The sequence below is a fragment of the Dermacentor silvarum genome, chromosome 4 (assembly GCF_013339745.2).
Source record: "Dermacentor silvarum isolate Dsil-2018 chromosome 4, BIME_Dsil_1.4, whole genome shotgun sequence".
Taxonomy (NCBI): Eukaryota; Metazoa; Arthropoda; class Arachnida; order Ixodida; family Ixodidae; genus Dermacentor; species Dermacentor silvarum.
Window position 1 is genome coordinate 190,093,508 of NC_051157.2, and position 14,414 is coordinate 190,107,921.

Sequence of the window (14,414 nt, forward strand, 5' to 3'; positions counted from 1 at the left end):
CATCCCCCCATTTGTGGGTACCAAAGCCACAGGAACGCTGCTGGTTCCGCTTCGAAGAAACAGCTCCACCGATATATCCTGAGGAGAAATGGAAGCAGACCAGAGGGAGGCCCTCTGGCCTGGAGATGAGACAGACATCAACTCAAAAAGAACCACGACTTTCAATCAAAAAAGATGTGAAATAAAACAATAAATGTAAGAGAATAACCGCCGGCTACTTGACAGCAAACCCGGAAGTAGGCTGGGTCAGGGCTAGGCGATCTCGGGCAAGGCTGTTCGGCTTGAGAGCGGACGAACGATGCTGGCGCACCTGCGCAGCCGGGCCTGGTGCTTCTGTCAACTTGCAACTGTCAGCCGACAACTTCTGTGGCTTCCCCAACTCCTCTTGTCTTCTTGTTCTGTTCTTATCTTCTGCTTTTTTCTTCTTCTTTCTTTCTTCCTTTATTGGCTCATGACATTCTTGCACTGATTCTCCGCTTCGGACATATGCAACTTGAGGACCTTTCAGTTCACGGGCGCTCCGGTTGAAGGCACAGCGCAATAACATGAGCAACAATGCAAACGTGCGGCTAGGCCCACTTATCGCGGCGTCTCAATACACAGCCGAAAACGAAGAAACACAATGTAATGAAATATCAAACAAAAGTGTTGAAAACTAACGCACATGCGCTTCCTTTCGCTGCTCAATCAATCAGCGAAAGGGCGAAAGCTTTTGGATAGAGCACTCGGGCCTCGCCTTTATCGTTGGTGCGCTGCTGCGAATAAGTGCAGTGGCAACATTTCATTTTTTCCCACCTGTCACAAACTGATTCTATGAACTCTGCTAAGCTTTCATAACTTTTAGTGAACAAACTGCAATAATAAATTCTCCATCTGCACGCGTAAATTTGATACAAGCGCCCTCAAACCAGCGACAAAATTGTGCACCGTTGTTCGGCGGGAATTTCTTTAATCAAGAGACCGTCTTACGCAATGCAACACATTAATTTAAAAGCTGGTTGGGAACGATATACAAACGCATCCGTGTACATATATTTAAGAGCACGTTAAAGAACACCAGGTGGTCTAAATTATTTCACAGCCCTGTACTGCGGCCTCTCTCTGAGTCCCAGAGTAACTTTGGGACATTAAAGCCCATGAAACAATTACCGTATTTTAATTGGAGCAGGGATGCATTTCGTTGGAGAATCATGAATGCATACTTCCGTGTGTGTGGCTCTGCACGGCCAGGTGAAGAAGAGGAATAAGCTATTAACCAATTATTGAAGAAATGTGTGAGCTTGAAACCAGGGAACCGTTCGGAGGTGATGCCAAAAAGCGCGATCGGCGACTATGGAATCGAATGGCGGGGCCCATGTCAGACCGTTTCCAAAAATTACACCATCTTCCCGTAGCGGAACCCTGAGTAGTATGCGAAGCAGCCATGGGGTCGACTCAAGTTCCCATTAGTTTTCAGATCGGCCTGTCGCCGCTGCCGCTTCGTGGCAGCGGCTCGAGCCCCCTTCTCCGTGGCGCTGTCCACGGCGCTGACACTGGCGTTGACGCTGGCGCTGTCCGTGGCACTCATCGCGGCGTTGCGGGAGGAGAATGAGAGGACGAAGTGAATGATGATGAGTGGGCGAAGCACCTGGGGATCATTCGGGCAAAACGCCGGAAGTGTTCTCCGGAAGCCGGAACCGCAAGTGGAACCGGAAGTGGGACCGGAAGCGGAACCGGAAGTGGACGCCGCACGGCGGAGGGAGGGAGGGAGGGAGTGCCATAGTCCCGAGCATAAGATGCTTCGCATCTAATAATTGCGTCATCAAATCACCTATAGATGCTCTCGGGTGATCGGGTGAATTTCAGAACATGCTACAAACGTCAGCTCGCGCTCTAGAGCGCGAGCTGACGTTGGTGGCCGGTCTCTCTAGAAAAGAGCGAGAATGGCGAAAGAAAAAAGAGAGAATGGTGGCCGGTCTCTCTAAAAAAGTAAGCGACGTTCAGAGTGACACGAATGACATGTTCTGCGAAATGTGGCTTGATGAGGAAGTGCAAGACGAGCCGCGGTGAACAAGCCACACAAAAGAAAAATAAGGCGGTGATTCCGTACATGCATGGTATCTACCATAGGCTGAAGGAGATTGCTAATAAGGCGAATGTGAAGTTGATATTCTCTGCTCCAGAGAAGCTATCAAAGTTGTGTAAGCTCACAGACCCTTTTCCTAAACAATCAAAGGGATGTAAAGCGAAGCATAGGAATAAGTTTGTGGAGTGCTCGCAAGGGGTGGTTTATACCGTATTCTGCTAACTTGTGGTCGGATATATACATACGGCAAACTGGGAGATGTCCCAATAAAAGCCTTGCGGAACACAAACGAAATGTGGCAAAACCAAAGGAAGGAAACCTTTCTGAACATTGCAATGATTGTCCCAGCAAAACGTGCAAACCAAAATTCGGCACCTGTACAGCGGAGGCCAGGAGCAAGGACCGCAGCATGCGTGAGATAATCGAAGCCCGGCTGATTCGAAAAAAGGGAGCAGACTGTGTTAGTACACCGTCATTTAATCTTTCCGACAAGGAACTCGCGTTCCTGGACGGTATTGACGTGCGCATGAGTAGAGTGTGATTTATCTTTTGTATTTTTGTATCATTCATACCTGCTTCGCTACATATTTGCCTCCGTGTTTCGATAAACGTCCGTTGAAAGTTGGCGCGGTCCTGTGTCTCTGTCACATTCCTGTCCTTTTTTTTAATTGCGCTAAAGGCTTTGCCATTATCAAGTTTTCTATGTCCCAGTTAATTTTTTAGCGGTAAAGATTGACTACATTGTGTTCTAAAGGAGCCCAAGACTGCATATGGCAAGGTTCGCGAACTTTTACTGAGCCAACGTGCCCCAAATACGAAAAATTACTTTAAAAGTCGTGACGTCACACTGAAGTGCTGACGTCGGGGTTACCGCGCGAACTTAAAAAACATAACTTTGAGCTTCATTTTTATTGTAATAATTGACCTATTGCATTGTAATTAACGACAGGAGAGTTTTCGAAGAATACTTTATCAATCTAAGTTGATTTATCGTTTTGCTTTAGTGTCCCTTTAGTGTAGTTCTTTAAAAGTTAAACATTGGCCATTATTAATATTAAAGCATATATTTCTGCTTGTCGTGCAAGTAACGGCCGCCAATTCGAGTAATCCAGCTGCAGGACTACAATTGTGCTATCTGCCAGAATTAAAGAAAGTTTGTTTGAACAAAGCGCACCTGGTATACTGAGTAATTAGGAACAACAAGGGACAACAAGGAACAAGTAGGGGGGAAGCACAATTTCTGCGGCTGCGATTAGTTCCTCCGAGCACTTGTCTTTGTTCGCAGTTTATGATGGTGCAATTAAAAAAGCGCGGTGGTGACACAAAGCCTTTACGGTGTATTGAAAGACTAGTATCGCCTTCTCGGAGAACTAGGTTTTCATGCTGTGTTAGCCGGTCGTCTGAAGTGCGTAACATCTACCACACGAAAGACGGACTATAAACCACACAGTCTGCTCATTTAAAGTGCCGTTTGCAATTATTAGAGCTTCAGCGCCTTTTATGCACCAGAAGCTTTTTCTGAAGAGCTGTGAAAAATTCATGGGAAAAGATAGGACAACTGCAACCTTCGCTAGCTTACCTACACTCCTGACTATATTAGACACGCCGTGAATATAAATAATAATAACCGTAATTCAGTGCTGCTTTTTAGTTACTTTTCGTGACACTTTGCTTTCCCGAGCGGGACTGCAGGGCCAACAGGCCAAACAGCATCTCTGGGTACCTGGATTTATGAAGGGTTCAAATGGCGCTTCAATTTTGAATGGACGAGGTGATACCGCGACAAAGGCCTCTTATTTCAGGGTTCACGCATTCAACAAACATGCTCAGTATAAAAATTTAATCTGGAATCGAGTAACCTTAGTGAACCCTTACGTTTAGTACCTCGTGACTCTGGGTTTTAGACAATCTCTAAGTATACATCGCACCGACAACCCGCAGCGTGGAACGAGTGGTTAGCAGTGTCAAGAATTACCATGGTGAACAGTCGACACAGGAAGACGCCCTTGTGAGACGCGACAGTTGCAACTTCCCTGTCGCAGTGCGCGAGTAACATGTCGCTAAGTACAGAGCCTAAACATTATCGGGTGCACACCATGTGTTCCGAAATGGCAACCTCGGATTGGAAACGATCACCGAACCATTACATATTTTCAAATATCCGGAATGGAATGGGAATGGAATGATGGCACCACTCTGGCACATGAAATTCGAACGGAATGGAAGCCCGATATTCTGGAGGGGCGCTTGAATAGAATGGGCACATGGTTCCGGCGCACTAAATGTTGATTTTCAGCGTAGTTACAAAACCGGTAAATCCGTCAGTTTGAAAAAGTACATGGGACGAATTTACTACATTTATCAATTGTTCCTCAATTTTCCTCTTTCAGTAATAGGCGAGCGTGAAGGTAGTCACCGATATGCGACTATGTCTGCAACAATAATTATAAACAACACGGTTTTCTCATTCTACACATCTGATAACCCGGGAACTTTTCTACGTTATACGCTGGTCGAGGGCATTTAAAGACAGCAACTTTTACTTAGAGTGAACTCCTTAACGTTTTTAAGGAGTTAACTTAGTTAACACCTTAGATTTAGCTAACTTCTTAACACTTAGTTAAGGAGTTAAGTTTGCCAGGAAATATTCAATTTTACAAGAGCCTGCTTGAACTACGACAAAGGAATGCAGGGCAAAAACGGCCAGGTCGCAAATTGTTACCCTCTACGCCAGTCCGTGATGGTGATTTGGAAAGCGCATGATATTTTTTTCACCTACGCTCGAGTATCTCTATAAGCCGCGACAACACGCGGTCAGAGAGGTGCGTTGGAAAATGGTTACCGTTAATATGCCAGTAAATGTGAAAAAAGGCAGCAGATAGAGCGCAGCGATTGCATCTGTTCTGAGCTCATTTACCGCAACAGCAGCATTCAGCCTTAATGCCATCATCTTAATTTTGATTGCCAGCTTCTAACTAAAATATTTGCGCTGCACTCACTACGGGAAGTACGGCAAGATTATTTTGTACTTGCTTTACTGGAATGATTAATAATTGCAGGGATAGCAGGCAACAATGTTCTGAGGAGACATAACGCCGCAAAGCGTGTTTCCCCTTGCGCGAGAAAATCGTGCGTAAAGATATTTGTTAGGTTGTGAAGGCTTCAAATATATTATTTTTAATGCGTCAGCATTCTCAGCGTACTTAACGTACTTTCCGTGGGCTATCTATGTGCGTATGGTTGTATGTATTTATGCATCTAGCCATTGTCCCGCCTATCTGGGTCACTGGGTAGTCCATGGTCGGATGTTTAGCGCATCGGGCAGCTGTGCCAAGGTAACACAGTTCTAACCAAACACCGGATCAACTTGGGTTGCTGAGTTTGTGCCAGTGTGTACATACGTGTCTCTCTTCAACGAAGCTCTTTCACACCGACATGGGTCACTATAGATGCGGGACCGGGTAGGCACCGCTGTCTTTGACGCCCACTTAGAGTACTGGCTATGTGCCAATCAATCTGTGTTGGTCTCCACTGAACCTCTTTCATGCCAACTTTCTTCACTGGGTATGAGCCAGTAGGTATGCGTCGCTCTTCAATGATCGTGTTTGACGCCAACCGGGGTAATTATAGGTATGTGCCACTATACAATGACGAAAAATATCCCTTACATTTCTCAGATCCCGAGTGGAAACGAGCCCACGCCACAAGGGCTCCTCAAGGACTACAACCCGAGGCATTAGCAGGTTGCGCCACAAATGCACTGGGTATGTGCCGCTCTTCAAGGAGCGTCTCGCCAACTCGGGTCACGAAGTATGGCGCACTAAGTGTGTGGAAAGCGAGGGAACAATTCTCAGCGTTCGCACGCACCGGCTCGCCGCGCTTCTCGTCTCACAGGCCACGGGCGGACTTCTGGGTAGCGCCGCTAGAAGGAACAGCGTGTACAGAAAGAAGGGCGAGAGAGGAGCCCCGTTACAGTGGCTAGAATTCTAGCCACTGTAGCCCCGTTGCCGCATGAGGCGGTTCTCAGCGTTCGCGCGCACCGGTGAGCCATGCATTTTGGATGCCATCCCAGGCTTCGCGGCGGCGGCGCTGGATGGCTGCCAGTGTTCTTAGGGAAGTGCAAAAGCGAGGTCCCGCTGCAGTACGCACCTCGTCATAACTCGTTCTGGTGGTGGCAATACGTTGTGGTGTTGTATTGATTCAATGCTAACGCATTACCGGAGACAGTCATCGTGAGATGGGTTCCGCCAAATTTTTGTGTCTTAGTTTTTTTTCTTTTTTTTGGTAGGCACGCAAGCGCAAGATGTAAACGATCATAGAGAAAGCGTTTCCTTTACTTGAATTGGAGGAACGGGTTGGACCAGCACAGCCACTCTCACCATTCCGGGGACTTAAAAGGAGTGGGGTTAACATTATGGGGTTTTACGTGCCAAAACCACGATCTGATTATGAGCCACGCCGTAGTGGGGGACTCCGGAATAACTTGAACCACCAAGGGTTGTTTAACGTGCATCTAAATCTAAGTACACGGGTGCTTTCGCATTTCGCCCTCCATCGAAATGCTGGAGGAGTGGAATTAACGGCGATTTCCATGCACTCTCCGGAATGGAGTGGGAAGGGAATGGAGGGCTCCAGTGTGCAACTGTGGTGCGCACACCTTGTATGAATTATTGTTGTTAGCATTCGTGACAAAGGCTGCAGAGGTATTCGCCTGCGCCAGCGTGTCAGCTACGGCCCCAAAGCCGAGCGAAAACGGGCGCAAATGTATGCACCAATTTCCAGGGTCTGTAAATGTTATAGCTATAAAAGCGTTAACTGCAATAACATTGTAGAGACAGCGGACGAAGACAGAATGGAGACGTTGACAACACAGTGCGCTAACTTCAACAATTTATTCCCAGAAAAATCCACCTTCACACACCACGCGCACTGGCGCCACACCTGATCAATACGTGAAACTGAGCTTTCCAGAATGGCAGTTTCTTTATCTATATATAACAGGTCGATAGATGGGGTGCTTACACGAATTTTACCACTCCGATTGATAGCCTGTGCTTCAACAATTTCACGCACATGTTTACCTCTTTGCCTGGCCGGAACCAGACAATCACCAAACAAAGGAATGCAGCCGCATTCATGACAGCGAACAGACCGATGACCGTCACAGTAATTCTTCACATATAAACTATACTCTCTAAAGCAATCACTAAGACACCGTCCTGTCTGTCATATGTGCTTTTTATCGCAGGACAGCAGCAACTCGAACAACACTGCCTATTCACAATCCACAAAAGGATTGTGATGTCCCGTTGAACCCCCATCACAGATTTTGCGCACGGGTTTGTCAAACGACACACTTTACGAAGTTTTCTAAAGCTGAAAAAAAAACTACTTTTGTGTTCACGCAACTAGCAATGTTATTAAAACAGTGTGCCGTCATGTGTAGGTAGGGCACAACCGCTACCTTTCGCTTGTTTTGCGTCTGTTCGTTTGCGGTGTCCCGAGTGCTATTTTCTACACCACGTAGTTTTAGCAAATCCTCTGCTACAGAAACTTGCAAGGACTTCGGAAACCCATCAGTAGACAACCGTTCCGATTCATTCCTCAGGCTTGGTTAAATCCTGTGATGGCATCCCTTTCTTAAAGCATTTCCAAGACATAGTTTAGCAATGCTCCTTTTAACATGTTTTTAATGGGCGGATTTCTATGATAACAAAATTAAGTGCTTATTAGCTCTAGGCTTATATATCGAACACGTGTGTTGGTCCGAGAACTGGCAATTAGAGTAATGCAAGTCATTTGTGTGAAAAGAGCACCCAGAAAACCTTATGTCAGAATTTTCTTTCAGGAAATCTACGACTTCCTCTGAGCTTTTCCCCAAAAACTTGCCGTCGGCGTTCCGACCTTAGAGTTTTTCTTTCAAGAGTGCGATCGCATTTTGCCAGGTCCCGTTTTCCGAAATTATTATACTAAGATGGCACTCGCGTTTATAAATGTGGTTTTCTCTGGGAATAAATTATTGAAGTTACCTCATTGTGTTGTCAAACGTGCCCCATCTGTACTCGTCCGCTGGCGCTGAAAAAGTCGCAGTTTTGCCCGAAAGGCGAAGCATCGATTGCGATAGCAAATTGGTACACAGCTATACGAAGTAAGGATATTAGTTTTATCGGCCGTATAAACTTGCAAACATACGCTCACTGACTAAATTAACAAGCACGGTGTCACGCGCGCAGGTAAACATGATCGCATCTCACTCAATGACCGCGCAAGCTCGCTGTCAAAACGCTGAAGTAAAGAAGCGTGCTGCCTTCGTGCTGCCTCTCACTTAAACACGAACTAAGTGTCGAAAGCACAGCTTATACGAAGCTACCAGCACTCGGCGCACTTTGTCCACATCCCAGATCGCTTCGAAGATGAGACCCGCGCGACCACGCACTTTGTCCACATTGCATATCGCTTTCAAGAGACCGCACCCACGCGTCCGCGCCGTACGCAGCAGCCGCCTGAGTAGAACGCCCTCCCCCGTCCCTCCACTAACCCCGGTGCCTCGGGCGCGACGGATGATGGCACGCTTCCTCCTTGCTTTCCTCCTTTGCGCGCGCGACATTGAGCCGCGATCGTCGGCCGACCCTTGCAAGCTTTCACTCGCACATTCAGCATACGGTGAGCGGGGACTATGTTATCGCGCTTGGACTTTAAAGGGAAAATCGCGACTACTATACAACGGCAGAAATGCGCCTGGAGTGTGCATATAATTGCTATCGCAATAGAATGTAATCCAGGTTAGACCCCCGGCATGCCCAACATACAGCAGTGCTATAAAAGGGGTCGAGTCGCAAAACGCCGGGGGGAGTGCTGATGATATGGCGAACGAAGCCCGGGCTATTCCGGCTGTTCTGTCTGATTTTTATATTTCAACGACGCATTTGGCGAATGCTTTCGAAAAGTGGGTAGCAGCAAGGCCGCACCCTTTAAACGGGAAAACTCAGGTAAACAGATATATAAAGTTAAGAAGGGGTTACTTTAACAAAGGCCCGATGAAAAGGTATGAAAGATATAAACAAGTTTGTTTGTTTCCTTACTTTCTTTCTTCTTCTTTTGCGTCTTGTTTAGTTGCGAATTTCTAGCTGCTAAAGGGTCTTGGTGAGGCAATGTCAGTCCTAACCTACTATTCTCGTAACAGGCTCTGTAAATTGTCTTTCGCAAATAAAGTGAACAATACATTTTAAAATGCTCACAGCTTTCATCCATGTTTTCGTGTGGAGTGTCCTCACAAGGCCCCGTGAGGTTGACAATCAGTGCCTCCACGAGGGTGCCCCAGAGAGCTGCGTGGTCGTGTCTGCTCCGATCCCAGCGTAGCTTCGCCTGAGCCCGAGCACTCGCGGCGTCGGCCTCGCTCGAGTGCCGGGAGACGCAGTCGCCGAACAGCCACCGTTCGCGATAGCGCCGCATCGCTCGCTCCACCAGCGGACAGGGTGGTGCCGGGTGTGCGCCTGGCCGTGGCGTTGCTGTCACCGAAGTCGGCGAAGGGTCCGTCGGCGGAGAGGCCGTCGATGTTGATGGCGGCGGCACCCGCGGTGAGAATGCGAGATAAAAGGTGCCCGCGTCCAGGAAGAGCACGCCGGATCCGACCTTGTGGCTCTGAGGGCGCGGCCAGATGAGGCCTGCGGTGCGAGCCGACTTTCGGCCACGACCGAAACGGCACTCAATAAAGAGACACTATAAAGAGGGATATCAAGCAATGGTGTTTGAATAGCGAAATTTCTGTAGTAACGACAACTTGATTTGGGCGAGTTGGTCCATCTTGAGTATAACTTGAAGCAGCACGAATAAGACGAGGACAATAATCGAAAGCAAGCACAACAGCGCTCGTCCTGTTGTGTTTGTTTTCGATTCTTGTCCTCGTCATATTCGCGCTGCTTCAAGTTGTACTCGAAATTTCCTAATGGAATAGAATACGAATCCGAAAAGCAAAGAATATCATCGAATATAGGAATCGATAGTCGAATATTCTCTCACTTTGCAACATGACATAAAGTTTGTGCGCAGATTGTTTGGAGAAAAACGAAATCAGCCTTACATACACTGACACATGCATGTAATTATGATCACAATAAACCTTCCGGAAGTTTCCAAATGATAAACAACTGATTTTAATTATCTGGGGCACCATGAAAGTGACAGTAATGAAGCAAGAGAACAGCATGTTACAATATATGCGTGCAGTGTTGTGTTCCTTGAAGGAGGGAAGTGTGATACCACAGAACCACATGAACGAGAGGAAGGGGGGAAACCGAGGAGTCCGATGTCGTAGCAACAATATGAAGCCAACAGACAGTGAACCCAAGGAAATAATAGGGGGCATTATATGTTGTTTTAGTTGAAATGTGGAAATGATAAAGCAAAGGGAAACAATAGTGGACGAAAAAACACCTTGCTGCCGGAGTGAGCCAAGCCAACAATATCCACATGCGGGATAAAGAATGATTTTACAGACCCGTGACAGCTCGTTTATACACTCCAGGCAAAATAATAATTGTTGCTACATTGCGCAACTAATTTCCATGTAAGATGTAAACACAATCAATAAAACAAAGCTTGGGGCTACGCAGTACATAGTTCATGCATAGTAGGACACAACTGCCCCCGTGAGCCAAGGAACCATCGTCAGGCGTGTGCTAACAGACAACGAAGAAACGCACAACCGGGAAATGTAGTTACATACAGGAGACATGCTGGAAGTGAAATAACGTAATCGCAGGCGTATAGACTATCAGGAAGTGTACTTCTTCAAGGACATAATGTAACATGAATGTATACAATAAAAGCAACAGAGCATTGATGAAACATTGCGCAAGTAGTTACGAAAGAGAAGTATTTGCAAAGAAGTTGCAAAGACCGTCGGCAGCACTGTCAGGCAACTGCTTACAGACACATAGGAAATGCACACTTCTTCTTTCTGGGGTTTTACGTGCCAAAACCAGTTCTGATTATGAGGCACGCCGTAGTGGAGGGTTCCGGATTAATTTTGACCACCTGGGGTTCTTTAACGTGCCCTACAACGCAAGCACATGGGCGTATTTGCATTTCGCCTCCATCGAAATGCGGCCGCCGCGACTGGGATTCGATCCCGCGACCTTGTGCTGAGCAATGCCTTAGCTAACTGAGCCACCGCGGCGGGTAGGAAATGCACACGCAGGAAGTACTTAAATAATCTAATCACGCGAGAACATGTTTATAATAAATACACTTTTTCAATGGCATTGTCCAGCGAAGAAAATGGGGAGGGGGAGAGGGCAGAGCTCACCACAAAAGAGAGGAAGGGCCGTGCATGAGGGTGAATGGCAGGCAGAACTAAGCCTCGAATTGTCAGTTGACGGTTAATCGCTTCCTCTTAGAGCCAGTGGAAAAAAATTTATGGTGACCGGGTGTTTCCATAGTTATGCATGCACGTGCTGCCATTTGCTGCTTCGGGAACAGTATTAGTGGCCACAGGTTCAGCCTAAAACGGTAAAGGAAGAAAACGATATATATATATATATATATATATATATATATATATATATATATATATATATATATAGTAGTAACTGGATTTTTCAATGGGCCAAGCGTATTTAGGAAAATCAGAAGCACAACTTCGCGGTTATCTTAGGTTTATTATTTTCCCAACAGTTTCGGTCGGTGGACCGACCTTTTTCAAGGGATACAGGAAAATCTTGCAACAGTCTTTTTATATCTTCAGGTAGAGAAAGAAGGCGCCAAAAAAAGTGAGAAAGGAGAGATAGCGAGATATATAACAAAGTTGAACATGAAAAAAAAGAAAAAAGAAAGAAAAAAAAGAAAGAAAAAAAAAAGAAAAAAAAAAGAAAAGAAAAAAAAAGGAGGGAGAGTTAAAGGAAAGACACCAAGACCTGGTCGTGCCAGACAAAGCAAAGGGCAAGGTCGCTGTTAAGCCTGTTTCACGTGCACAATTGACGGACACGCTTGTCATGTTAAGTTGAACATGCAAAAAAAAAAAAAAAAAAAAAAAAAAAAAAGAGAGGGGGAGTTAAAGGAAAGACACCAAGACCTGGTCGTGCCAGACGAAGCAAAGGGCAAAGTCGCTGTTCAGCTGTTAAGCGTCTTACACATGCACAATTGACGGACACGCCTGTCATGTTAAGTTGAGCATGCAAAAGAAAAAAAAAAGAAAAAAAAAGAAGAGGGGGAGTTAAAGGAAAGACACCAAGACCTGGTCGTGCCAGACAAAGTAAAGGGCGAAAGACGAGAAACACGAAAGAAGAAGAAATAACCTGCAAATGTAGTAACAGCGTGGCGAAATCAGCATGAAATTGAAAAGCAAGGGCAAAACACGAGAAACACGAAAGAAGAAGAAGCAGCCTGCAAATATGACAGTAACAGCGTGACGAAATCAGCATGAAATTGAAATTGAAAAGCAAGGGCAAAACACGAGAAACACGAAACAAGAAGAAATAACCTGCAAATATAATAGTAACAGCGTGGCAAAATAAGCATGAAATTAAAAAGCAAGGCACAATAATGTGGGTGGTTCGGTCCGCTCCCCCACTGGGGTAGTGCGCATTCTTTCGACATCACACACGTGTTCGGCTTGCCTATGCGGGGATTAAGTTCTGATTTTAGCTAATTTAACTTATGGACAAAGAAACGAGAGGTTTCCCATGTGTTCATTTATGCCGTGCGTGATTGTTCTAAATTTGTGGATAAAATATGACTCTCTTTGTTCCCGTTCACGAGAAGAGCGGAAGCCTGACTGGAGAAGAGTGACACGTATTTTATCAAATGAATGCTCAGGCAGACTGATATGTTTTGAGAATGGGAGATGTGGTAGTGCGCGGGTGTGAGCTCTGTGGTTATTTAGACGGAGTCTGAACGCGGTTCCAGTCTGGCCTATATACTGTTGGTCGCACACTTCACAATGGAGCATGTAGATCACATTGCTGCTGTCACAATTTAGAGGTTCCTTAATTTTGAATGCGAAATCAGAGGAAGTAGCCTTAGCAAGACAGGTTGATGTCATGTGCTTACAGACCTTGCAGCGGGGTTTACCACAAGGTCTGCAGCCTGATTCTATGTTTTGAACCGTGGTTGTCCTAGCTCTGACGAGGATATCTCTTAGATTTCTTCCCCGGCGATATACAACTCGGGGTGGCTCTGTGAAAATTGAAGACAAACGTGTGCTCTGCTGAATGATATTAAAGTGTTTGGCTAGGATGTTGTTCACGTGCGGTGAACAACATCTACATTACTCATCTACATTACCGCACGTGAACAACATCCTAGCCAAACACTTTAATATCATTCAGCAGAGCACACGTTTGTCTTCAATTTTCACAGAGCCACCCCGAGTTGTATATCGCCGGGGAAGAAATCTAAGAGATATCCTCGTCAGAGCTAGGACAACCACGGTTCAAAACATAGAATCAGGCTGCAGACCTTGTGGTAAACCCCGCTGCAAGGTCTGTAAGCACATGACATCAACCTGTCTTGCTAAGGCTACTTCCTCTGATTTCGCATTCAAAATTAAGGAACCTCTAAATTGTGACAGCAGCAATGTGATCTACATGCTCCATTGTGAAGTGTGCGACCAACAGTATATAGGCCAGACTGGAACCGCGTTCAGACTCCGTCTAAATAACCACAGAGCTCACACCCGCGCACTACCACATCTCCCATTCTCAAAACATATCAGTCTGCCTGAGCATTCATTTGATAAAATACGTGTCACTCTTCTCCAGTCAGGCTTCCGCTCTTCTCGTGAACGGGAACAAAGAGAGTCATATTTTATCCACAAATTTAGAACAATCACGCACGGCATAAATGAACACATGGGAAACCTCTCGTTTCTTTGTCCATAAGTTAAATTAGCTAAAATCAGAACTTAATCCCCGCATAGGCAAGCCGAACACGTGTGTGATGTCGAAAGAATGCGCACTACCCCAGTGGGGGAGCGGACCGAACCACCCACATTATTGTGCCTTGCTTTTTAATTTCATGCTTATTTTGCCACGCTGTTACTATTATATTTGCAGGTTATTTCTTCTTGTTTCGTGTTTCTCGTGTTTTGCCCTTGCTTTTCAATTTCAATTTCATGCTGATTTCGTCACGCTGTTACTGTCATATTTGCAGGCTGCTTCTTCTTCTTTCGTGTTTCTCGTGTTTTGCCCTTGCTTTTCAATTTCATGCTGATTTCGCCACGCTGTTACTACATTTGCAGGTTATTTCTTCTTCTTTCGTGTTTCTCGTCTTTCGCCCTTTACTTTGTCTGGCACGACCAGGTCTTGGTATCTTTCCTTTAACTCCCCCTCTTCTTTTTTTTTCTTTTTTT

The 14,414-nt window shown here is 45.9% G+C and overlaps 1 protein-coding gene across 1 annotated transcript in view; it reads right to left on the reverse strand.

The window, feature by feature from the left end:
- Positions 1-10,799, reverse strand: part of LOC125945089 (beta-hexosaminidase subunit beta-like) — a 29,841-nt gene extending 19,042 nt beyond the window's left edge. The window contains exons 1-2 of the mRNA XM_049666661.1: positions 10,791-10,799; positions 9,304-9,784 (exon numbers count right to left, since the gene is read on the reverse strand). Of these exons, the coding sequence (XP_049522618.1) occupies positions 9,304-9,784; positions 10,791-10,799 (490 nt within the window). The remainder of the gene's footprint in view (positions 1-9,303; positions 9,785-10,790) is intronic.
- Positions 10,800-14,414: the final 3,615 nt, after the last annotated feature.